The sequence below is a fragment of the Eumetopias jubatus genome, unplaced genomic scaffold (genome assembly GCF_037043125.1).
Source record: "Eumetopias jubatus isolate StellerSeaLion01/CBP00866 unplaced genomic scaffold, mEumJub1_p1.0 scaffold_9, whole genome shotgun sequence".
NCBI lineage: Eukaryota > Metazoa > Chordata > Mammalia > Carnivora > Otariidae > Eumetopias > Eumetopias jubatus.
In genome coordinates this window covers 53,626,026-53,652,903 of record NW_028274815.1, presented here as the reverse complement: position 1 = coordinate 53,652,903, position 26,878 = coordinate 53,626,026, and the positions used below count along the sequence as shown (strand labels likewise).

The 26,878-nt window shown below is 42.1% G+C and overlaps 1 protein-coding gene across 2 annotated transcripts in view; it reads left to right on the top strand.

The window, feature by feature from the left end:
• The window catches only part of ANTXR1 (ANTXR cell adhesion molecule 1), a 211,868-nt gene that overhangs the window by 61,932 nt on the left and 123,058 nt on the right, over nt 1-26,878 (top strand). For both annotated transcript variants that reach the window (XM_028116302.2, XM_088026499.1), the window contains exons 9-10: nt 11,931-11,991; nt 21,859-21,957. In XM_028116302.2, the coding sequence (XP_027972103.1) occupies nt 11,931-11,991; nt 21,859-21,957 (160 nt within the window). The remainder of the gene's footprint in view (nt 1-11,930; nt 11,992-21,858; nt 21,958-26,878) is intronic.

Below are 26,878 nucleotides of genomic sequence, written 5' to 3'. Positions count from 1 at the left end.
AATGGCAGAAGATGACGTGAGGAGGCAATCAAAGGCTAAACCATGCACAACCTGGAGGGCCATTTTACTCGAAGTTCAGTGGGACCTATAGCCAGATACAAAGCCTGACAATAGAACAATGATGCTTGAAATTCAGACTCTCAGGGAATCGAGAATCGTGGCCCTTGATCCATTTCTCCTCCAGATAACAAATAAATAAACCCTTGGGATCAATAGTAATGTCGGCCTGTGAAGAAGGAAACTCACAGTGACTTGTGGAGCATCTTCCATCCGCCAGCACTTCTGCTAGGCACTGCCACCGTCACTCTCTCCAGAGGGTCTTGTCCCAGTGTTACAGGTGAGGAAGCTGGGGTGTAGGCAGCTCAGAGAAACTGCCCAAGTCTTCCTGCTCATAATGGTCGAGTGGGGAATTTGAACCGAGGCCTGGTTCCAGAGATCCTGCTCTTTCCACAGTACGAGGCTGAGAACATCTGAGGAAATGGAAAATCACCACTGGATTACCAGGAGCTGATTATCCAGGGCCTGGATTCAGCAAATCCCGGAATTCTCAGCTTCCACAAACTGGTTCTTGTGTTTTGGTCTCTTCACTGTTCCCCAGCCCTCCCTACTCTAAGGGAGAAGTACTTTTGTGTTAGATTTGTATAATGTTTATTTTTCATGGCATTCTCACCTGTTTCCCATTTTAGTCTCTCAGTGGCAGGACATAGGGAAAAGGCAGAAAGAAATTGACAGCTGTATAGGGCACATGGGTGGCTCAGTTGGTTAAGCGTCAGACTCTTCATTTTGGCTCAGGTCATGATCTCAGTGTTGTGAGATCAAGCCCTGCATCAGGCTCTGGCGCCCAGGACAGACTCTGCTTGAGATTCTCTTTCTCCCTCTCCCTTTGCCCCTCCCCCTGCTCACACATGCTCACTCTCATCTCTTAATTCATTAATTTTAAAAATCTTAAAAAAAAAAAAAGAAGAGATCAACCACTGTAGATCACAGCTGTATTTGGGACAAAACATTGTTCCTTTATCCCAGTGAATATGACCCTATTTTAGCATCATAACAACCCTGTGAAGAAAATGTTCTTATTCCTTTTTTACAGATGAAGACACAGAACCTCAGATAACCTTCCTGAGAGCACATGGCTGTAAGGGGTGACTCCAGAGCCTGTGCTTTCTCCCCCCGCCTCTATTTCCCTAGGAAGGTAAAAATAATAAAAGCTACCATTCTGTGAGTCCTGAGGTTCTAGACACCGTGCCGATCATTTTACATAGGCGTCTCATCAGATTCTCACAACCAGCCTTTAGTGTGGATATTGTCATCCCTTCTACAGAAGTAGCTGCCGTAAGGACAGAGATCCACTAGCTTGTGCAAGGCCGCATGGCAGTGAGCGGTGATCCAGAATAGACTCTGCTGTATCATTAATGCACATGATGGAAATGACCTTAGTGCTCTGCTCAGTAATGTGGGTAGACCAGAGAACAGCTCCATTTCAGAGGAGGAGACATGGAGGACCAAAGATGTGAAATGGCTCAATGCAGTTCACACAGGTGCAGCAAAGGCGAAGCCTGACCTCTGCGTGCACGGTGGGTGGGCGGAGGAGCCCACCACTAGGTGGGGAACACGTCTGAAAATAGTGATTTCGGCTCGAAGGATGAAGTCCCCTCACCAGGAGAAGCTGGCTACTTAACACAGCCTGAAAAGAATATCTTTCCTTCCACACATGCTCAAGGACTCTACCTCCGAGGACAGAAGTCCTACTTGCTTTTGCAGAATACGGTTGATAAATTTTAAGACAGACTTTGGGTGGTTGAAAGATTGTAGCCCTTCAAGCCAGTACAGCTGTAAAGGAAGAAACGATTCTTTCGCTTTCCCTTCTTGTGGCGTCTTCGGGGAATTTCCACTGACCACAACTGGTAAGGGTAGCGCCAGCCCTCAGGCGAAAATATGAAGCAAAGGTCCAGCAAGTCTCCAGGGTCTTGGTTTGCCTTTGCAAAAGTGCTGCAGCCAGTGAAACGGGGACCTGCCTGAAGGCTGGTTTCAGACACCACTGACATGGGTCTGCAACTTTGAATCCCAGCGCTTGGCCTGGTTACCATGATGTCAACCCCTCCCCCCAGCTGTCCCCACTTTGTGTGCAGTTGAGGGCAGTGCCTGCTGCCAGGCACATTGTCTATGAGAAGGAGAACCCAGTGCCTGGCACCAAAGCCTGTCCCTCTAGGAATATCTCCCTGGAATAAATATTTCAGCCTGCATCGGGCTCCCTATTAAGCGAAGGTAAAGCAGTGCGTAGAGCATTCCGTGAGTTTGAGCAACAATAAACACGTGTCAAGCAAACACAACTATACTGGCAAGGATTTCTCACGAGTTTTGGCATGAACATCCTGGTTATCAAGGAAGCTGTAAGATCAGCGAAACTGAAGAATAAATCTGTTCCATGGTGTATATAAAATTGTTTTATTTATGGAAACCAGATTCTGTGATTTCTCCCTTTCCCTCATGGGAACTGGAAGACCTGTACCCCCTAGTCTGGCCCAGGCCCTAACAAAGCTATGACAAAAGGCAAAGCCCGTCTTCCAGGCCTTCCCTTCCACCTACTCTTCCAAGACTCCTCCAGGAACTGCTAAGGGTTGCCCTCCAATCAAAATCCGCATCGTATTCTCACACTCTGGAAAGTACCTAACTTTACTGAACTAACCCTCTTTCCAGAGCTAGCAGAGTGGGAGGCCCAACTCAGCAGCAGTAACCCTCCTCTTAAGTCAGGCTTGTTTGTGATGGGAAGATACCCCCCTCTCTTCCTTTGCCCCATCTGAATCCTGTCTCAAAGCCTGTCTGGACCTCTAGGCCCAGCTGAGCCCTCTCTTCTTGGGAGTCTGCCCTGGTCTCTCCTCCACCTTGAACTCTCCCTGCCTTGAACCCCAGTGGCACTAATCGTTGGCACCATTTGCCTGGCACTTGGGTCTTCTTAATGCTGTCTGCCGTCCCTCCGGGTCAGATGCTGGCAGGGCCGTCACACAGACTGCCCCATTGTTGTAGTCTTCATGGCGTCTGGTGCTATATGCTTTGCGTACTTTCTCATTACAGAGCAGCCCACAGAGCTGCATAGCATCCGTGACCTGTGTGACAAGTGGGCAGCTCTGTGGCTCCGTTTCTGGTAAAATCCCCTCGGTCCTTCCCCCACCGTCTCTTCCAAGATCATATCTATAAACGATGGCATTTGAGGCTCCGTTCACATTAGCAGGCCTGGACACAAAACATAAATAGAATCAACTGTAGTTTCTGTAGCGAGCAGAAACTCTTTAAAAAACATTGGCCTCCACGATTATTAATTAGACTCAGACTTTGCAGACATTCAGGCCATTTCAACTAAGCTATTATTTGTTTAGCTTATTGAAGAGTCCAAATGTAAGAAAAATTCCCATAGCTTGATGAGGTTACCAAGATCGCGGAGGGGCATGTCCAGTCACTCCTCAGGTCACCCCCACTCCTCCTTCGGTTCCTCCTCCTACTAGGAGTCTGCTAAGACCCACTGGAAAAACGACAGCAGAATTTAGAACAAAATCCAGTGAAACACTGCAGGGTTCAGCTCTCAAAGAGGGCAGCTGACTTCGCCAATATTCTGGGGGTTGACAGGCTCATCTTACTAAATAAATCACGTTTCGGAGTTTGCAGCCATCTGAGCTTTCCTTCTGAAAACAGGAAAGGAAAGTGGTTTAGTCGGGAAAAAATGAATTTCCTCAGTTTCAGGAACTTGTTTGTCCTATGCTCCTTCACACCAGACTCACTGAGTGCAAAACGAACTGAGGGAAGAGTTGTATTTATTTAAGTGAGCTGGGTCACCCTCCCACCACCCCCCGGACAAAAACGTTTGCATATTTTGAGGATAAGCTCTATTGTCCAAAATTCAGTAATCCGCTTAAACTGTTTCTTGCATCTTAGAGTATTCATTTGGTATAATATATGAGTATACATAAAACCATACATAAATCTTGGAAAGATGAGGGTATGATAGTAGATTCTTATTTTAAATTCAGATTTGGTAGAACTGGGACGCCTGGGTGGCTCCGTCGGTTGGGCAGCCGACTCTTGGTTTCAGCTCAGGTCATGATCTCAGGGTCGTGAGATCAAGCCCCAGGTGGGGCTCCATGCTGGGCGTGGAGCCTGCTTGGGATTCTCTCTATCCCTCTCCCTCTACCACTCTCCCCGCTACTTGCACTCTCTCTCTCTCTTAGAAAAAAATTAATTAAATACATAAATAGATAAATAAAAATAAACACTTTGTCAGAGATCAAATAAAGTCAAAATTCATGGAGACAAATTTGCCAGTCCTGAAGGCATGGATGAAACAGTTGTATGTCCCAAGCGGCCGGGCATTTTCTAAAAGCAGTTGTCCCCAGGCTTATCCAATGTGCATTCCGCTATCTGCCACAGTAGGTGGCCTTCTGTGGGAGCCTGAGTCCCATCCCCCAAGCCCAGACCTCTCCATTTTCCCAAGTAAAGGGGTCAAGGCCTTTTACAAAGTAGGCCAGTCGAGATCTTAGACACGGGGACATGATACACCTACAGCATTTTTGGTGTAAGCCATTAAAAAAAAAAAAATAGAGGTGTTGAAATAGGCCATCTGGGAAGGCAATCCCCAAAGATGGTGGTGCTTAATAAGAAAAGGGAAGTGTTAGAAGATGCAGAATATGGCCTTGTTATTCAAAAGACCCTAAGATTGTATATAGAGATAAAGGAAGGCCATAACCTAATATGCTGTAATGCTAGTGTATGAAGCCATACAGAAAATATGCCATTTATTCATTTATTTATTCAATAAATATTTATTAAATGCCTACTATGTGCCAGGTTAGGCATGGTGGATGTAGTGTTGGGTAAAACAAATGCATTCCTCGCCTCTAGACTTCGTAGTCTCAGGAGGAAGATAGATAATGACCAAACAATCAAAATAATAAATATATAATTATCAACCATGATCAGTCCTCTAAAGGATGACAGTTTCTACTAAACTATGGATGGATGCAGAAATACTTCATTGGTAAAATCACCAGGCCATAGGTGGGGTGGCAAAATCTATATTAGATTTGAAAGGTGACAGGGAGATTAAGGACAGGTGCCAAGTTTTTGTCTTAGAGAACTACACAGACATAACCAGTCAATAGGTAGTTAACTAACCTTGGGCCAGCCTACCTCAAGCTCCAAACATCTTAAAACCAGAATGTGCTTCCCCATCAAAATACCATCCACTTTTTTCAAAGAAATGGAACAAATAATCCTAAAATTTGTATGGAACCAGAAGAGACCCCGAATAGCCAGAGGAATATTGAAAAAGAAAAGCAAAGCTGGCGGCATCACAATTCCAGACTTCCAGCTCTATTACAAAGCTGTCATCATCAAGACAGTATGGTACTGGCACAAAAACAGACACATAGATCAACGGAACAGAATCGAGAGCCCAGAAATGGACCCTCAACTCTATGGTCAACTCATCTTTGACAAAGCAGGAAAGAATGTCCAATGGAAAAAAGACAGTCTCTTCAACAAATGGTGTTGGGAAAATTGGACAGCCACATGCAGAAGAATGAAACTGGACCATTTCCTTACACCACACACAAAAATAGACTCCAAATGTTTGAAAGACCTAAACGTGAGACAGGAGTCCATCAAAATCCTAAAGGAGAACACAGGCAGCAACCTCTTTGACCTCAGCCGCAGCAACTTCTTCCTAGAAACATCGCCAAAGGCAAGGGAAGCAAGGGCAAAAATGAACTATTGGGATTTCATCAAGAGAAAAAGCTTTTGCACAGCAAAAGAAACAGTCCACAAAACCAAAAGACAACCGACAGAATGGGAGAAAATATTTGCAAATGACATATCAGATAAAGGGCTAGTATCCAAAATCTATAAACAACTTATCAAACTCAACCCCCAAAGAACAAATAATCCAATCAAGAAATGGGCAGAAGACATGAACAGACATTTTTCCAAAGAAGACATCCAAATGGCCAACAGACACATGAAAAAGTGCTCAACATCGCTCGGCATCAGGGAAATCCAAATCAAAACCTCCATGAGATACCACCTCACACCAGTCAGAATGGCTAAAATTAACAAGTCAGGAAACGACAGATGCTGGCGGGGATGTGGAGAAAGGGGAACCCTCCTACACTGTTTGTGGGAATGCAAGCTGGTGCAACCACTCTGGGAAACAGTATGGAGGTTCCTCAAACAGTTGAAAATAGAGCTACCATATGATGTAGCAATTGCACTACTGGGTATTTACCCCAAAGATACAAATGTAGGGATCCGAAGGGGTACGTGCACCCCAATGTTTATAGCAGCAATGTCCACAATAGCCAAACTGTGGAAAGAGCCAAGATGTCCATCGACAGATGAATGGATAAAGAAGAGGTGGTATATATACACAATGGAATATTATGCAGCCATCAAAAGGAATGAGATCTTGCCATTTGCAACGACGTGGATGGAACTGGAGGGTGTTATGCTGAGTGAAATAAGTCAATCAGAGAAAGACATGTATCATATGATCTCACTGATATGAGGAATTCTTAATCTCAGGAAACAAACTGAGCGTTGCTGAGTGGTGGGGGGTGGGAGGGATGGGGTGGCTGGGTGATAGACATTGGGGAGGGTATGTGCTATGGTGAGCGCTGTGAATTGTGCAAGACTGTTGAATCACAGATCTGTACTTCTGAAACAAATAATGCAAGATATGTTAAGAAAAAAGAAAAAGAAGAAGATAGCAGGAGGGGAAGAATGAAGGGGAGTAAGTCAGAGGGGGAGACGAACCATGAGAGACGATGGACTCTGAGAAACAAACTGAGGGTTCTAGAGGGGAGGGGGGTGGGGGGATGGGTTAGCCTGGTGATGGGTATTAAGGAGGGCACGTTCTGCGTGGAGCACTGGGTGTTATGCACAAACAATGTATCATGGAACACTACATCAAGAACTAATGATGTAATGTATGGTGATTAACATAACAATAAAAAATTTAAAAAAATAACCAGAATGTGCTCTTCACGACAATTAAGACACTAAGAAACGTGCTCTGAAAGACTTTCTGAAAGATGCGTGGAAGCAAAAGGGCCCTATACTATGAATGGAAAAAGAGGCTGGTCTTTATTAACGGACACAAAAAAAATCTTTTAACAGGACATGGCCAAGTAAATAAAAATCAATTGTTTATTGGGGAAGGAGGCAGGGCAATTAGGAAAAAAAAATTAGGGATGTGTATGGTAAGGGGGGGTTCCTGATAACTCTATGTGAGTATTCACAATTATTTAAGGATTCTTGAGAAATCTCGGCAGAAACTGTGAACTTTATGAAAAAAGACACTAGTTTTAGAAACGAAAAAAATAAACTCTTACATACAACCTGTACAGGTCCACAATAGATTTCACTTTAAATATATTGAATCATTTTTATTACTTGGCAGAGTTCTTTCACATCTGCTTCTCCTCTTACTCCCCCCAACAATCTAATGAGATGAGCAAAAGTAACCATACCAGTAGCAACACATCGCATTGCTACAGTTCTTTATGGATTTCAAATGTGCTTCCCTGTTTATATTCTTTTTGAAATCTGTCCAAAAGATGACAGGAAAATATTACTAGCCATCTTTCGGGTTTTTTTCCCAGCAAGTATGATTAAGCAGGAGCCAGTGGTGGGTGATGGGTTAGAAGCATATATGAGCTACTGTCTGCCCAAGAGAAGTAGCGATAATAGTATTACCAAAAGTCATAGTATCCGCTACCATTGTCTGGAACCAAATACATGTCAGACCTTCTCCTAAGTGCTTTACTGCTAAGAATGTTCTGAGCACATTTCTTCATGCCTTATTTTCATGAAGGGCACTTGGTGGCTGTGGCCCAAGGGTTGTTAAATGACTATCTACTGACAAATCACATCTGTCTAGTTCTGTCTATAAGACAAAAAACTTGCCAGTTTCCTTGATCTCACTCCCTTTCTGACTCTCCAATCCCATGTGAATTTGACCACCAAAGTCCAAATGAATTTACAAGCTAAATGTCTCTGCATTTATATCAATTATTCATTTTACCATCATATAGCCCCGTGAGGTCAGTGTTTCTTAGCCCACTTTTACAGAAGAGGAAACTGAGCTTTAATAACTTGTCCAAGTCCACATGGCCAGAAAGTGGTAGGGCTCAGATGTGAACATAAATCTATTCAGAGCCCAAATGTATCTTATCTGTCTCCAGAGCCCAAGTTCTTAAGAATAATGGTTACCATTAGTTGAGAACTTACCAGGTTCCAGGCCCTGTGCTATGGGCCCTGCCAGTAGTATCTCATTTAATCTTCCCAACTCAACAACTTTATGCAGTAGGTACTGTTCTTATTCCACTTTTATAAGTGAGGAAACAGAGACTCAGAGAGGTTGGGGAACTTGCCCAAGGTCACACTGCTCATGAGGGAGTTGACCCAAGCAATTTGATTCCGGATTCCAGGCTATACTCCATATATTAAACTGCTCCCCAGAATTAGGATTCAGAAAAGTTAAAGGATATGTCAAGGACCATAGGTCAGGTAAGTACAGAACCAGGGCCAAGACCCACTTCTCACATTGGATTATACTTGAGGCATGTGGTGGTCTTCGCCCAGTCTCCATCAGAAGCCAATGTACTCTCATCTCTGACATCACCCTGACCCTGTGTGAGTCCATTCCACTCCCTCAAGCAATTTCCCAGTGCTGTATCTGCACCTCTTCCATGGCTACCACTGCCCAAGTAGGGGAAAGATCCTCTGCTCCCCTGCCCCCCAACCCCCATCCAGTCTCCAGACCCTAAGCTGATCTATTGTCTGCTGCAGCTCAGACAGGCTGATTATAGTCTGGGCTACTAATAACCAAGGGAACCCCCCCAAATCCACCTACTGCCATCGTGACTTCCTACCTTTTGAAACCAGACATTTCAAACTAATAGAAGCCACAGTCCCAGACAAATCCTGCCCATCCCCCTCACTGATAAATTTTGCTCTATTGGCTACAATGCATCCCTTCCAGATGTTTTAAGTTAAGATTGGGAAAGCTGTGTTTTTACTGGATTGAATCACAGTGCTTGGCTGACATTTTTTGGCCCTTCATACACTCCTTAGATTTATCAACTAATTGCAGACACTCTGAGAGAATAATACAGCATGTGTTTATTATGACAAAACCTGCTAGTGTGTCTTTGTGGTCAGAGATTCACGGGTGTTTCCTTTACCAACCTCTGGTTAAGTATTAAAGTTGGTTCAAAGTCAGGAACTTACATGGATGAAAATTTCATTTATGTGTTTTGATGGAGTTTGGGAATGGGGACAAGATAGATCCAATAGCTCAATTTTTATTCTGGGATTATTTTGAAATCTTTAGTTATGGATGATAAAATGATTTATTAAGAGATGCCAAGTGCCTGAGGAATTTTATTCAAAACATAAAAAAAAATAGCTTTGTGTTGTTCTAATGCCCCTGTTTACTAAGTTTCTCCATATGGGTTAATTCTGTTTCTTCTGATGTGTCCTGTTTGGAGATTTGTGCCTAAGGACATGCGGAAGGGTGGCTACCTCCCTCAGTCAAGGCGGCCAGGGCTGAGGTGGCCCCTCAGGCAGCAAACTTGGTTGGGAGAGGGTGTGGACAGTCCTCACTGTCCAAGTAGGACAGTTGTCTTTTGGGATATGAGTCCCTGCACACTAGGATTCTGACAAGCCCTTGTCCTAGGACCTACATAAGAGACCTAAAGGGCTGGATAAACCATTGGAATGGGGAGGACGGAGAAGCCAGCAGGGAAACCCGGATGGCCCACGTAGATCCTTGGGGTCCCTGATCCCAATTCAGAATGACAATGAAGGGAACTCAGGAACTCAGGGGTAATACCAGCTCCCCAGGGCCAGGTGTGTGAGGACCACACGCTCTACCCGAGATGGGCACAGATTTGGGGAGTTCGGTGCACGTGTGCTCTGCTGTCGGAACAGGCCCTGGCACCAGTGGGGATCTGAGTCTATCCCTGTGTTTGAAGTGCGGGGTGGTGGGTGGGTGGCTGGGTAAACCAGAGGCCAAAGATATTAGGCAAGTGCTGACAAAAAGGAACAAATTGCTCCCTACTGTGGCATCTTGTAGAAGCTGAAAACAAATAGAGGAATCAAAGTATGAAAATGCTTTTAAATTGTACAAGAGTGGGAAGGAATGTCAGGAAAAGTTAGCTGGAAACCTGAATTTTAGAATTGTCAAAAAAAAGAAATAGTGCTTCTTACGACTTTTGCGTCTGTAGACTTACCTAAAACACATGGTTGTGAGAGAGCCTGTTTCAATAACTACATTTTAGTGTGTTGTCTTCTGTACATCAGATAAAGATTTTCTGAAGCATGTTCTTCATTTCCTTTCACAATGCTTCTCTATGAGGACGCCCAGCTTTCTCTCTGGAATGGGTAAATATTATCTCTTCTGAGAAACTGATTTGTTTTTATTCCACTGATTGAGAATCTCATAAATATTGCCTGACCTTCTTCTCATTTGCTACTAGAAAGCTTAGAACTAAATCCACGAGCCACTCCTAGCAAGGAAATAAGCTCTTCACAGTATATTTTTTCTATGCTATTCTCCTTACCTCATCTTCCCCTTATTTTTCCTTTAACCCATATCCTCCGCTTTTGCAATTTATTGTATCCTTCATTTGATTGTATCTTGTGGTGTCTGTATCACTTCAGCTGGGACAAAGAAGCATATATAAGTACATCAGTGCAAATAAATGGGTGTTTCTCTATGCTAAAAGATGCTTTTTTTCTTTTCTACACTTTAAATGTTATAATTTCACTATTAATTCCTTCAACAAATGCTCCTTTCATAAATAGAGAAATGGTTTCCTTCAGCCCTCTGAACCACCTCAATTTCCAAATTAAGTAAGGCCCAAATAAGGAGATTTCATTTGCTTGGTAAATTAACTCAGTGTCCTATACTTGTTTAAAATGCTTGGATGAAGTTTGAGAATCAGTATTCAGCAAGACACGGGTTTCATAAATGGTGGAGAGAAGCTTACACCCCACCAGGCAGATATCCTGCTTCGGCCCAAAGCAGCCTTGATTAACTCCCTGTGCGGTCATGGGGTTGGTTCCTTGAAACTCTCCTCTCAGCCCTACAAGACGCTCTTCTGGAGAGAAGAGTGCGTTTCCATTTAAGTAAGACTATCGGGGTCCAAAGAGTGAGGCACAACAAGCAGCCTTCAATGTCCTCTCCCGAAACATCTTTCCAGGCTTTTCTAACAAAAAGGGGAACTCTTGAGTAATCAAAAAATGATTCTCCATCCTACCTCTCCAGCTTTAACTATTATCACTCTTATTTCTACTTTTCCAGCTCCTTTTGTTCCAGCTAAAGAGGTTTATGTATTTCTACTTTCTTGCTTTTGCTCATGCCATCCCTTGCCTGGATTCCAACCTTCCCCTAACTCCCTCCTCTCCACTTGACGGAGTCCTACCCTCAGTGCCCACAGCTTCCATGAAGCCCTTCCCAATGTGCCAGCCCTCGGTGATTTTCCTTATGAACTCTGCAGATCCTACCATCTGCCCCTTCACCCTGGCAGCTACCTCAATGACAAACCATCATTATTTATCTTTTCTAGTTTAAGTCCCATTTCCCTGACCAGATGTTAAACCTCTCCATAACCAAGATTGGCATATCATAGACTCAAGAAGTATCTGCTGAAAGAACAAATGAATGAATAATTCTTATGGCTTTGGGGACACCCAGAGGCATCTAGCACAATGTTGGCTCATTAAATGTTTGGTGTTAATAATATGAGTAAAGATGTTACCACCCATCCACCCACTACAACATAATGTCCTTGAACCTACCTGTCTTGGTAACTAAAAGCAAAACCCTGCTTCTAATAAAATAAGCTGTGCTTTGACTTTTTGATTTCCTCTCTTTCTAGATTTTGAAGAAGTCCTGCATCGAAATTTTAGCAGCTGAACCATCCACCATATGTGCAGGAGGTAAATTAAGTGCTAAAGGGTCTCATACAAATGATGGTATTTTGAATTCACATCACATTTATTTCATTGGCGGGGAGGTGGGGAGACAGGGCAGGAAGGGGGAGGGTGGAAATAGGAGTAGAAATGGCTAAAAAAAATTTGCTGCTAGGGAGAAAAGAAAGGAAAAAAGCAACATGTCAGTTGTTTGAAAAAGTCTGTCCAAATCCTCTTCTTTCATGGGAACTAATTGCAAGAGTATTGCAGAAATACTGGATTCCCATACATCACCACCAACATCCTGCTCTGAAAAGAAGTGGAGCTGATCCAGGAGAACCTGTTAAGAAAAAGAAGTGAAAAATCTTACCTTCTCAAATTTGACAAAAGCATATGCTCACATGTTCCCAGTGCCAGGGCCTTATAAGAGGTCTTTGCAGTGAGGAGCCTCAATTAGGGTTCATTAGCTCAAGGTAAATCCACCTCTCCTGTTTGTATAGGTCCTTCATTTTCAAATAATTAGATAATAGGGAAGTTCCTTAATTATGCAATGACCCCATTCATAAAGAAAACCCAGACTTGCAGTTTAGCAACATGCAAACTGGATATGTTGCAACCTCATAGCGAATCAGAAAGTCTAAAGACAATTAATACAATTCCTGTTAATTCATAACATAATCAATTCCCCTTTTGTAGGGTTCTTGCAGACAAAGACTCTTATCTGCCTAACAGAGTACCTAGCACTTAATACATGGTCAGTCAATGAATGTTGGCTTAATGCCTCGATTCATTATTTCTTCAACAAACAATGCACTGATTTTTGCCTATTTGACCCTTATTAACTCCTTTCACTTAACTGTAAGAAATTAATATCGTACCTTTGAACTATCTAATTAAAATGAAGCAAAATCAGAAACAGATGGCCAAAGATAGAACAAGGCCAAAATAAAAACCAAATCTCCACCAGCTGGACAACAGAAAAATATCTTCCAAAATAATTCTTGAATCAAAGAGTAGTAAAAACCAGCATCTCCTTTATATACCATTGAGATGTGAGACGATAAAAACACCGCATATATAAACTTGATGAATATGGCACAGAAATACCAGAGTCCACAAGAGCAAATTCATAGATTGTAATGTTTCTTACGAAATGGAAAAGAAAAAAAAGTAATTAAGAAGTAAGTAAAAGATTTTTTTTAAACTAAGGAAATATAAGAAAAAAAGATTAAAATGCATTAATGAATTTAAACAGATGAAAGCAATTCAACTGATAAATCATTGCAAGAGCTATTTCTTCGGTAGAACCAATAAAATAGGCAAATCTCTGGTCAATCTGATCCAAGGAAGCTTTCTTTAGATATTTTTTAAATCTCTGGCTTATCTGCAATACTGCATGTTTTACAGACCAGCTATAATTTCCTGCATCAGAGTAAGCACTTCTATTTCCTTTATTTTTTATGAAGAAAAAATTAATACAAGGCACAATAAAGGAAGCTAGCCCTAGCTTTTGAAAAAGACAAGCTCCCACCTCTCTTGAATGAGAATCCTCAGGCTTAAAACATGCTATTTAGAGAATAACTTACAAAGGGGAAAAGGAAACTTCCAAAAGATACCCTGACACCAGAAGTTCTACCATGGATTTCCCTGAAGGTCTATTGCTGATCATTCTCTGGAGTAAGTGGCTTTCCCGAAGCACTGGCACCCATTTCATTGCCCACGGCAGTGAACACCTGTCAGGTAGACCTGAGCATACCCACTCTGTGATTTTCATTAGGCTACTGCTAAGACCCAGGGATTTACATGAGAGTGCTTTGAAAAGCACAGACTGTTTTTCAGAACAAGGTGGCATTATCATCAACATCATTGTAGTGAGGATTGAAGGTCAATGTGAGAATCCTGATGTTGATAACATATCCAGATAAGAAAAACATGCCTGTGTGTTTCTCTACTGAAACAAAATTGGGGAGAACACTGATAAATTCTAGAGTACCTGCAAAATGATTAACTCAATATGTGCTGGACGCAAAAGGAAACAGGAAGTAACGGAATGTCCGCATTTCTAAAATATCATGGTGGGACCGAGCCCTAGAAAAATCTGTTGAAAAAGGTGAAATTCACTTTCATCAGAAGTCTTTCTGCTCAGCCCCACCCCTCTCTGTGAATTGCATTCCTTCCCAGGCCCCCAGAGCAGCCCCTGCTGCGGAGCTCCACCCAGGCCTGTCCTGCTCTAGACGCTATGCTGACAATTGCATTCCCCCAAGACAATGATCTCAGCTGGCTCTCACCGACAGCTCACCATCAGCCGTGGTTCTGACAGCAAACTGAGCTCTGAGAGAGGCAGCGAGATAATGCACTGGGTGGACAGCAAACCTGAGATCCAACACAGATCTTTATAGGTCAGTCTGCAAAGAAGTGGGACAAATGCCAAGTGTGGAACTTGGGTTCAAATGCCAGTTTAGGAAGACCCCACTTAGTAGCCGTTCTTTCAGGGAAAAAGAAAAAACAAGGAGAAAGATAGCTATCTTGATAGCCAACAAGAATACCTCTGAGGGGAAAAAATGTTGACATAATCTTTGAGTGTATCAACAGCCATCCAGTGTCCAGGTTAAGAGAGCTAATTTCATGTCCTATTATTCCATGTTCAGACCATGGCTCCAAGTCCCACATTTTAAAAACGCCACTGACAAAGGCATGCCCATAGAAGAGGAGATGGTGGATCTGGAAACAATGCTAAAAATTAATTCACTGACTCTTTCTTTCCCTTCCTCCCTTCCTCCCTCCCTCCCTTCCTTCCTCCCTCCCTCCTCCCTTCCCTCCTCCCTCCCTCCCTCCTTTCCTCCCTCCCTCCTCCCTTCCCTCCTCCCTCCCTCCCTTCCTTCCTTCCTTCCATTTCCTTGCTTGCTTTTTTCTTTCCTTCCCTTTTTCTTTTCTTCCTGGCCTCCTTCCTTCTTTCTTTCCATCAATTCTTAGTGTCTACGATGTACCAAGCAATATGAAAAGACATGAGTACACAAATGCAGAGAGCTTGCTCCCAACCACCCATGAAACTCACGGTCTGCTCTGGAAGATAGTCCTGTGTGCAGATAAAGTACAAACCACACATGAGACACAGTAGCAGAGAGCCACTCAAAGAGCAGCAGGAGTGGTAATGAGATGTTGGTGGAATGAGGAAGGACTGAAGTAACCACGGAGATTTACACACAGAATGGAGACACTTCCAAGAGCATCTTCAGATATTTACAGAATTCCCATGTGGAAAGGAGTTATTATGCTTATGATGTGTAGCTTCAGGAGACCACCATGGAGAAGCTGGGAAGGAAATCAGGGAGGCAAATTTTGGCTTAACACATGGAACATTTACAACTAAAACTTCCAGCAGTGGAGTGGATGGTCTGAACTCTCCACCCGTAGAGTTATGAGCAGTGGCCATCTGTGACCATATGCAATCCCCCTCTGGATGTTCTTTATAACTTTAAGTTTCCAAAGTCTTAATTCAATTTCAGCTAAGGCATTAATGGCTGATTTTTTTTAAATGGCAAAGAATCCAGTATACCTGGAACTATTTTGCATTTTAACAGGAAGTTTTAATGGGGAAAGGGAGTAAGGAGAGTATCTAATCTGCTCTAATGAAAAAGAATTTCATTCAATGTCATCAGTTTAACTATTTGGAGAGAGAGCCTTCCCAGAACTCCTCCACTGCCAGAAGTTATAAATGGGCAGCCTACAAGCCCTCTCTGCTCTGCACACAGTTTCTTTCTGATCCACACTACATTTAAAAACAAACAAACAAACTTAAATTTATTGCTACCATTTAAAAATCTGATTTTATCTAAAAATTCAGATTTCCCCCTTGTCTTGAAAAATCAAATCTAGCAACACTGGGCCTGCATTTATTGCAAGATGATTACTGGAGACTGAATAACTTCTCTTTTTAAAAGAAGCATGGATTCTTTCCAGTTCACCATACTCCCCCCCATTCCCTATTACACCCCAATACCCAGGCCAAGCATATGGTTACTATTAGCATGGTGCTTATGTCTGTATTTACTGTATTTACAGTTCCTGTTCCAAAACATGTAGGGAGAGAAGTAGGGAGAGCCTTTCGGGCACCTTTGACATTACCTCCTTTTTAAATAGTGCTGCTTCTCTTTTAAAAGTTTCCTAATTAAATATTTTTGCCGATTAGCCTCTGTAATTAGGAGAGTTGCCCCCTTGTTAGATTGGCCTTGCCTCGTTTAGCTCCTCTCCAGGAAACGCGCCCTTTGCCGAAGTCTTACTTCCCTCTGGTCCCACTCGGTTTGCCTGAAACTGGAATCGCTCACAGTGTTCTCTGTAAGCAAGTTCTCCAGGAAGGAGCTAATTGGAATCAAGTGTGCAACCTGCCAACTGTTCTACACATGAAGTTGTTGCAGTCCAGACACAGAAGGAGATTATATTTAGCTCCTCACATTGTCATTTCAGAAGCAATTGTACCATTCCTACTGTGTTGTTTCCCACTGTTGGTGGTAAAACTGGGCGGGTTCGCACAGAAAGAAGGCGGTTTTAGGCCTCCTGTTTACCATTTGGCCTTAGATGCTTAAAACAGAGACTTTTAGGCAACATCGAACAGTGGTTTCATTTCTTTCACATTTCATTATTTCTCAAAGAGCTCAGGCCTGGCCCTTAGGCACCTCTTTAGAATGGCTTGTTTAATTCTCTGCTTGGTCCCTTCCTTTTCATTTAAAGATGCTCCTGTTTGGAGGAACAACTCTCATACACTGTTAGTGGAAATGTAAAATGACACAATCACTTTGGAAAACAGTCCTGACAGCTTCTTTAAAAATGAAACATACTCCTATCATCTGACCTGGCCATCCAACTCCCAGGTATTAATCCAAGAGAAAAGGAAGTCTATGTCCAGACAGAGACTGGCACACAGATGTGTATAACTGCTTCATTTTCAATAACCAGAATCTGTGAATAACTCATGTTCATCAACAGGTGATAGATAAACAAATTGTGGTTTATCCATACAATGAATGATATCAGCAATAAAAAAGAATAGACTATATATGAATCTCAATAATTATGGGCGAGTTTTAAAATAATTACACTTGGGGGGCGCCTAGGTGGCACAGTCGCTTAAGCGTCTGCCTTCGGCTCAGGTCATGATCTCAGGGTCCTGGGTTCAAGCCCCGCGTTGAGCGCCCTGCTTCTCCCTCTCCCTCTGCCTGCAGCTCCCCCTGCTTGTGCGTTCTCTCTCTCTCGCTTTCTCTCTTTCTCTGTCAAATAAATAAATAAAATCTTAAAATAAATAAATAAAATAATTACACTGGGTAAGAGAATCTGAACAAAAAATGTGCTTACTGTATGATGCCATTTACATAAAATTCTAGGTCATGCAAAATAATCTTAAAACAACAGAAAGCAGATCAGTGGTTGCATGGGGATCAGTGATTGTTCGGTCCTGGGGAGGAGCAGGAGTGAGAGATTACTAAGGGGCACTTGGAAACTTTTGAGAGTGACGAATGTGTTCACTGTCTTGATTGTGGTATTGTCCCATGACTGCATACATATGTCAAAACTTGTCAAATTATATACTTTATATGCAAGTTATTATATGTCAGCTATACCTTACTTCACTAATGCTGTTATAACTAAACAGCTATAAAATTAAAAAGTTCTAGAATAAGTATCAGAAGACACTTAACACACATCAGTCTCTATTATATGTTTCATGTCACATTAAGCATCTAATAGGAAAGCAAATTTGAATTAACTCACAAGGTGAAACATTAGTAGCAATAATTTTGCACAAAAGTCTAAGGTGACTAGAGCAAATGGAGAATATACAGATGTCTCATTTTCAGATACAGTGAATAATAGGTGATCTTTATTGAGGTCATCTCAAAACTATGTTTTCCACCTTTCAAAAAAAAAAAAGGAAAAGAAACAAAAGGAGGGAACAGAATAGAATAAGTTTATCCAACTATTCACAAACTTTATTTTTTTCTTTTTTTTTAATTGAGCTATAACTCATATACCATAAAATTCACCCTCTCAAAAAGTGCAATTCAGTGGTTTTTATTATATACACAAAGTTGTAGAACCATAACCACTATCTAATTCCGGAATATTTTCATCACCCCAAAAAGAAACCTTATTCCCATTAAGCAGTGACTCCCCATTTCCCCTTTCCTACAGCCCTGGCATCTGCCAGTTGATTTTCTCTCTCTATGGATTTGCTAAACTTTTCATACGGAAATGAAATGGAATGGAATCATACATTATGTGGCCTTTCATGTCTGGCTTCTCTCATTTGGAATAATGTTTTCAAGTTTCATCCATGTGATAGCATGTGTCAGAACTTGATTCCTTTCACGGGTGAATAATATTCCATTGGGTGAATACCATCTTCATCAGTTGATGGACATTTGGGGTGTTTCTACTTTTTTGCTATTATGAATAATGCTATCATGAACATACACGTACAAGTTTTTGTATAGACATACATTTTCAATTCTCTTGAATATATACGAAGGAATGAAATTTGTAGGTCATAAGGTTACTATATATTTACTTTCTTGAGGAGCTGCCAAACTGTTTTACCAAGCAGCTGCAGCATTTTGCATTTCTAACAGCAAGCTATGAGGGTTCTAATTTATTCACCAACACTTGTTTTTGTCCATTCTGCTTATTACAGCCATTCAAGTGAGTATGGAGTGGTATCTCGTTGTGGTTTTGATCTACATTTCCCTATTGATTAATGGTGTTGAGCATCTTTCCATTCATTGACTTTATGAAACCTCAGGAAATAAGCAGGATTAGACCTGACCATACATGAATAAAGGACGACTTTCTCCTTCTTCTTTATTCCGTTTCTATACCAAGATATGTCACTAATTTATTCAGCCAATACTGAGGCTGACTCAGCCCTGGGTTAGGCACAGTCAAAAATTTTAAAGAAACAGAAATGATGGCCTCTACCATCAGGAAGTTTAAATTATAATTGAGAATAAAGTGACGAAAGAATCATAATAAACATATACCTCAAAGAAGATATATATCTTAAAACATTGGATCAAAGATCATTTTCAAGTAGAAATTCCTCCCTAAAGCCCTACAATCCCTCGGCACTTCTTGTAGGAGCAGTCACCCAACAGGCAAATTGCCTAAAAACACTTAGCTTTACATATTGTGAAAGGTGGGTTTAGGGCTTTCCGGATACATGAACTTAAATCATCTGTCCTGGTTCTGGTGTGTCCTGGTTCTCACTTGCTGGCAGATTCGGGAGACAGAGTTTTGTTACATAACTTGTATGTGTGACGAGCTGACATTCCAGTCGGGCTGCAGGGTCAGACGTTTGGGCTCTTCTGGAAACCAAATGTGCACAGGAGCACAAAACCATACCCAGCAGGGTGGGAGCGCGCCTCTGCTCTGCTGTGCTTCCATGAGCCTCATTGCCCCCCATCTTCTCCCCAGGCCCAGAGGGTTAAAATTGTTCCCTTTCCGCCGCGGCCACGTCATGGATTCCGGCTGTCTTTCTTTCTAAACACCCTGAGGTCAGGCCAAGCAGACATGCGGGCAGCCTTTTTTTTTTTTTTTTTTAACAGAGGCTTCAGCAGCTGAACTGGTAATGCTAGAACATGGTGTTAGAGAAGAGAGCTTGGCACGGGGCCTGCATTTCCAGAGTCTTGTCTCCTTCCGCTAATGTTTGAGGAAACAAGAGAAGGAGCACAGCAGTGAGGCCGAAAACATGTTGCATCAGCAAAAGTGTCCAATGGCAGATTGCTGGATGTCTGACATTCAAAATAAAAAGCAGACATGGCTTTCCATAGGCTTTCTATAGGCTTAAATGAGTAAATAAGATACAGTAAGATTCTTCCACAATGCTTGACACTTAATAGAATGCTTGTTGAAGCAACTGCGTCATCAGCCACATGCCTGGCAGACTTCTAAAGAAAATTAAGTCCATCCTTCTAAACTTAGCAATCGTGCACATGCATCAACATGCATATGTTAATCCTTAATATTCATAGGACTTGTGATCCTGAAAAACCATTTGCCCTCGACCTTAACTAAAGCAGTGAACACTTGGATACTCCCTGTTTTGCTTACAAATTACATGACCTTGGGCAAGTCATTTAAAATGTCAAAATCTCAATTTCCTTATTGTTAAGGTCCTTTGTGCTTCCAAAAAGCATTCTGTTCTAATTTGTATTCTTTGTGGCACATACAGTACCTCCGGGTTCTCTTGCTTGGGTTTCAATTTCTTGCCTCTTGCTTCCCCATCCGGGCCAGCCCCACTTTTCTGCAAACTTGTCTAAAACTAAAATAAAATAAACCTTTTAAAAATCACAGCATCAGTCTCTAAATTGGTCACACGTCAAAGACGATGAGGATCCATTTCAACATAATGGCCGAGTCCTAAGGGCATGGCATTTGATGCCCGACACACCTGGATTCCCCACTCTCCTCTGACAGCTACAAGCCGTGAGATCTGGGACAAATGGCCGAACCTCACTCGGCTCAGTTTTCTCATTTGCACCTCCCTGGGCTGTGGTGAGGCTGAAATGATGTCGGACATAGACAAGGCTTAGCACAGGACTTGGCACCCAATGAGGGAGCCGTTAGTAACCGGTAATATTACCTTGGCATATATGATCTCTAAATTAGTTTCCTGGGAATGAAGGTGACTTGCACTCATGACATTTTATTAAACTTTGGAAGAGTCTAGTTCTCTAATTCTATTCTTCCTCCAACAAAAATGTCCCTTTGTATAGCAATTTACAGTTCAGGATCCACTTTCACAAATATTGCCTTTTCCCTCTGACTTTTAGTCTATTTCTTTTTTAAATGCCACCCAGCATTACCCAAAGCCCCAATTTTTATACACAAAAGAATGACCAAAAAGAAAGAAAAAAAAATAGAGCATGGACTATTAGTTACTATCAAAAGTAAGCAAGTATTTCTAAACATTCAGCTAATTTCGCTGTTTTTTTTTTCTTTTTGTAAGACTATTGCAAAGGATCACTATTTTTATTCCATAGGGATTTTCTTAACCTGTATGAGTTCACCACGCATTATGGCAATGTGAAATTAACATGCAGGGCCAGAGACCTGCAAGTGATATTCTCTCTTCTGTTTAGAGAGAAGCCAGTGCTACACTGAGGGGCCATCGTCCATTCAAGCAGATGATGCCTGACAGTGGCCACTGGATAAACAAGATTTTGATTTGTTGCTCAGTACAACCATTCCCACATAATCCTAGGTCCTAGAGACAGGAGGACCTGAAGCACTGTCAAATCATTCCTGACCTAATGCAATGTTTCTCTAGTGGTGGAAGAAAAGACACCACCACCAGACAGTGCAAAATCCCTTACCACACCATTCAGGACAGACTGTGGATGCCATAAGACAGTGATTTTCAAAAAATAAAAATAAAAAATTTAGTCACCTCAGGCTCTACAGAAATCCTTTCAGGGGAATCCAGACACAAGAGATGCTGAGTTGATTGGAGGAGAGGTGGCGGGCCCCCTCCTCTGTGGCCCCCCTGGCTGCAGGGATCACAGCTTTTAAAACTGCCAGGACTTGAGAGACGGGTGAGATTTGAATGGACAGAGAAGCGGGAAGCAGGGCATTCCAGGTAGGAGGAACACCAAGGGCAAAGAAGCAAGAAGGTAGGAATTCAAAGTAAGACATCGTACGCCTTCCTCGTGGACACCTAGTGATAAGGAGGTGGTAAGTAAGTGGTAAAAGGCACCCACGTGGTTTTGGGTTCCAACTTGAGCCAGCGTCCAAATATTTTAAGCCTGGCGAAACAGTTAACAAATGCCCTACGTCAGGGCAGGTGGAAAACGTAAGGTTAACGGACTGCAGTCAGATGACGTGACTTGTCCTTATTCCTTTCAGAATCATTTCAAGTAGTTGTAAGAGGAAACGGCTTCCGACACGCCCGAAACGTGGACAGGGTCCTCTGCAGCTTCAAGATCAACGAGTCAGTCACCCTCAGTAAGTTCTTGCAGAGTTGTGGGTCTGCTCAGCCTGCTTTGGGGGGGGGGGGCCCAGCTCCATCTGCCATATACCTGGTCCCGCACAGGGGACCACACGGAGAAGGGCCTTCCTTGCTGGACGGGCCTCCCGAGGGGCCCTATCTGGCCCCGAAGCTGTCCTTGTTCCTGTCAGGAAAGGCAGAAGGGCACCTGGGTCTCAGGCCACCGAGGTCTGCGCTAAGTTTCTCTCTCTGGTGGCAGTGCTGGCGCTGGGTGCTTAAAGCTCGGGAAGCTGGGTGTTCCTTAACAAAGGACTAGGTACTGTCAAGCATAAGAGTGAAAAATAGATGGTCTAAATTTATGAATTCTGAATAAACCAAAAGGCAAACTATTAGGCTTGCCTGTGTAGATTCTGGAAGTTTTTCCAATCTGGATGATTCTTGCCTTGAGTGGCCAAGAAAGTCTCATCACAGTGAATACCTGACATGAAATACAAGAATATGGAAGGAAAACGAAGTGCGTTTCATGCGAAGAATGAATTATGACACTGGCACTTTTACAAGATGTTTGTAGCAGGCAAGTTCTTAATTTAAAGACATGTGTGACTCGTGCGGCTGTCCAGGAGAGGTGGGGAAGTCTGGTTATGGGGAGGACAGATGGCCAGGAGCCCTGGTTATTATTCACTATCTGCAGTGACAAATGGTAAGAATACACTACATTTTGTGTAATGCTGTGTCCTTCTAAATGTTTCACATCTTTGTGCCACAGTCACTGTGGGAGGGAGGAAGCTCAAGGAGCAGGGGAGATGCACGGTTATCGACTCGGCTGTGACTCTAGGGTCAGCCTCCTCATAGCCTTATGGCATAGGTGCCGTCTTGCTTTTAGAAAGGAAGAATTGAGGGGCATGGCTTTTTTCCTCCTTAACCTCTTAAAACCCCTTTGAATATTTAAACAGAGATAGGTACTGGCTTCCTTACAAACATCTGGAATTCCTGGCCCTGGAATATTTCCAAACATTTGAAACATTCAGTTCATTTTCTTGATACTTGGAAATGCTCTCACATACCCAAAAAGTACATGCGATTTGAAATCATTTTGAAAAATCCCCAACTAGTCAATAGTGTGAAGGTTGGACTTGTGCACTCTACTGAGTTCCTCCTTTCTCTTCCCTTTGATCGTGATGTCGCTCAAATATACCCGCCCTCTCTTCTTAGCCAAAATCTCAAATCTAAGATCAGAAAGTCCTGAGGGTTAATAACCTCAAAGATGTCAAGCCTTCCCACGTAGGCTTCCTAGACAAGTGAGCCTTCGGACCCAACCCGGCTCTAAAGATGAATGGAAATGGGGTGCAGCGTGGCCATTGCCTGAAAGGTTACACAGAGATACTGTGTTAGTAGAACATGACTGCGGATGTGCTCTGGATTTGTAGAGTGACATTCTGAAGGCTTGTCTTCCAGCTTCTCTATGACATTTTCTCTCTTGGGAAACCCAACTCATCCTCTTTCTTCCTACCCTCTTCCTTTCCTCATACGGACTTGCAAACACCTGCACAGGCTCTCCACCTCATTCATATTCAAAAACAAATAAAGGTCATAGGGGTAGGGATCTGGCTGAAGCCACAAGCCCCCTTGTGCTTGCTGCAACAGCGCTGACAGTTTGGGGCAGAGGAAGGCAGTGACTCAGGCGTATGACATCCTGCAAGCGATTCTCCTACACTCAAACATACAGTTATTAAAAATATCCCAAGTGGGGAAGGGGGACACCTTCGTGGCTCAGTCATGAAGCGTCGGCCTTCTGCTCACGTCATGATCCCAGGGTCCTGGGATCAAGCCCCACATCGGGCTCCCTGCTCAGCGGGCAGCCTGCTTCTCCCTCTCCCACTCCCCCTGCTTGTGTTCCCTCTCTTGTTGTGTCTCTCTGTCAAATAAATAAATAAAATCATAAATAAATAAATAAATAAAATCCCAAGGGGGAAATATTGTAATTGGAAAAAAAACACTTGTCCTTTGTTCATTAATTCACCTGCTCATTCCCATTCAGTAAATGATATGAACAAGAAACTATGAGGACAGAAGAGATGAATAAATTTTAAAATACAACATAGTCGGATTTACATTTTTCTCTCAACCTTATGGATGTAACAGTCTCTACTGAGTCACCTCTGTGAAATAAAATAAATTTAGATTCCTTTACTTTTCCCAATCTCCTTTCTTATCTCTAGATCCCAAGTTTTAAAACATTATCTCTTTTCATTTTTATAGTATGTATTTCCTCTTTCAAGATTTTTTCCTAAATGCTGCATTAGATTTTATAACAGGAAGAGAATATAATGCCATTATCAATCAGAAAAAGGTTAATCGATGGCCCAGTAATGAAGCTAGGACTGTTGTGGCTCCAGCCAGTTCAAACATGGGGCAGGCCCCATAGTCCTTGACAAATAATACAATAGCAGATTCTATAAAGCCAAAACTACACATAAAAGAACAAATTGAAGAATTAGATTTATAGTGGAAGGTGCTAACGTGACTTTCTAAGTCTTTGAATGAATAATAAAAAAATTAAAGATATAGAGCAGATATATAGCTATGTTTTTAAATGGTTATGAACATTTATTGTACTGACACAAACAAAATGCCAATATTTAAATATAACACCTACTTCTCTCCCACATTCCTTTCCTTAAAAATAAAATCAATGAATCAACCATTTAGAAATCTAAAACAATTTCTGGACTTGCATTCAATATATTAGATCCAAAAATTCTGGATGAAATATGATTTTAAAATTTCCAGGGATGCCCAGGTGGCTCAGTCAGTTGAGCGTCTGACTCTTGATTTCGGTTCAGGTCATGATCTCAGGGTCATGGAATCGAGCCCCACATCAGGCTCCATGCTCAGCATAGAGGTGGCTTGAGAGTCTCTCTCTCTCCCTCTCCCTCCACTCCTGCCCCATTCCCACTCTAAATAAATAAATAAATAAATAAATAAATAAATAAAACCTTTAAAAAATGTAATGTGTGACCCTGCTCAAAAGAAGGAAACCCTCAGGTGTAGAAAATGAAAAAGGGAATGCAAAATCTAAGCAGGAAGCAAAGCTGTGGAGGCTCTAGTCCTGGGGGTCTGCCGGCCGAGATCCCAACACTGATGCAGACATAGGACATCAGCTTGTGCAAGGCAGCAGGCAAGAAGAGAGCCCCCTGCAGAAATTCAGCTCCAAAGGGCTATACCACACATTAACTGGGATTGGAAAAGCTGCTCAGTGACTCAAAGAAGCAAGGGAATAAAGTTAAGTTGTTATACCACCCAGATGATACAGAAGCACCAAGTTGGGAAACAAACCCCAGAATGTGTCCATGACCATTCTGATCCCTTGGCCCTGGCAGTGGCAATGCACACCTAAGCCAACATCCAGCACTCCTGCGGCCAACAGCCCCCACTGAAGAAGAGCTCACAGCACCACATGCCCAACCAGATGAAGATGGATGAAACAAAGAGGAGAACAAGCAAGAAAAAGGGACTGGAGAACAATTTGAAAGATCATGTAAATAAAAGCATTTAAAGTGTGTAGAGAGATCAGTAAGACCAAGGGGAAGACCATTCAACAAAAACAGATCTGCACAAGAATCTAGTGTAAATGCTAGAGTTAAAAAAGTTTATTCACTGAATTGCAATTTAATGGATGGATTTAGCAGTGTGATTAGACAGAAGGGAAGATGACATGCATGAACTAGAAAAGAAAGACAAGAAAATCCAGCCAAAGCACCAGAGCCAGATTCTTTTCACCCAAGTTTTGTAAGACTTTAAAGGACAGAGGATCAGGGCGCCTGGGTGGCTCAGATGGTTAAGCGTCTGCCTTCAGCTCAGGTCATGGTGCCGGGGTCCTGAGATCAAGTCCCGCATCGGGCTCCCTGCTCCTTGGGAGCCTGCTTCTCCCTCTGCCTCTCTCCCTCTCTCTCTCTTTCTCTCTATCTCTCTGTCTCTCATGAATAAATAAATAAAATCTTTTAAAAAAATAAGTAAGTAAAGGACAGATGATCCATATCTAAAACATACAAAGCAAATAGAGAAAAAAATCTTAATTCATTTTATAATTACATGATCATTTTTTAAAAAAACTAAACAAAGACACTAGAAGTAGAGAATATTTGAGATCAAGCTCATTGAAGACATCTAATAAAATGCTGTCAAACAAAATCCAGCAATGTATCTAAAAAGCACCAGCACAGGCAAGACAATTTTGAAGAATGAGTGGGAACTTGTCTCTTCTATACCAAAACATTTTATGCCAAGAAGGTATTAAAATTCATTATCCATTCCAAATTGTAAAAATACATACTTTTAGAAGACTAGGAATACGATAAAACTTTTTCAGCACAATAAAAAAAGTATCTAGACATGCGAATCCAAAACTTGACATCATTGAATAGTAAATCACTACGTAGAGGTATTCACTTTCTAGTTAGGGGGGAGAAAACAGGACAACCTATTGTACGATTATTATTTAATATTGATCTGAAAGTTCTAGCAGCCACCAGTAGAACCTTCTGTGATGATGGAAATGTTCTAAAATGGTAACTAATGGTAGCCACAAGCCACAGGTGGCTACTGGGGACTTGAAATGTGGCTAGTGCAATTGAGGAACCGAATGTTTAATTGCATTTCATGTAAACGAAATTTAAACTTAACTTAAATGTCGGCAGCCACTGTGACTACCGTACTGGTCAAGGCCATAGGTATCACAATAACACAAGAAAACTAATGAGAGATCTAAGTACAGGAAAGGGGGTCAAACATCATTACTTTAAAATGATGACTATATCCTTCTGGAAAACTAAAGAGAATCAATAAACTACTAGACTAATAAGAAGGTTATTAAACTGGATGATTCTGAAATAAATTATCTACCTTATAATAATCAGTAGCTTTGTCAGAGTTCAGTAA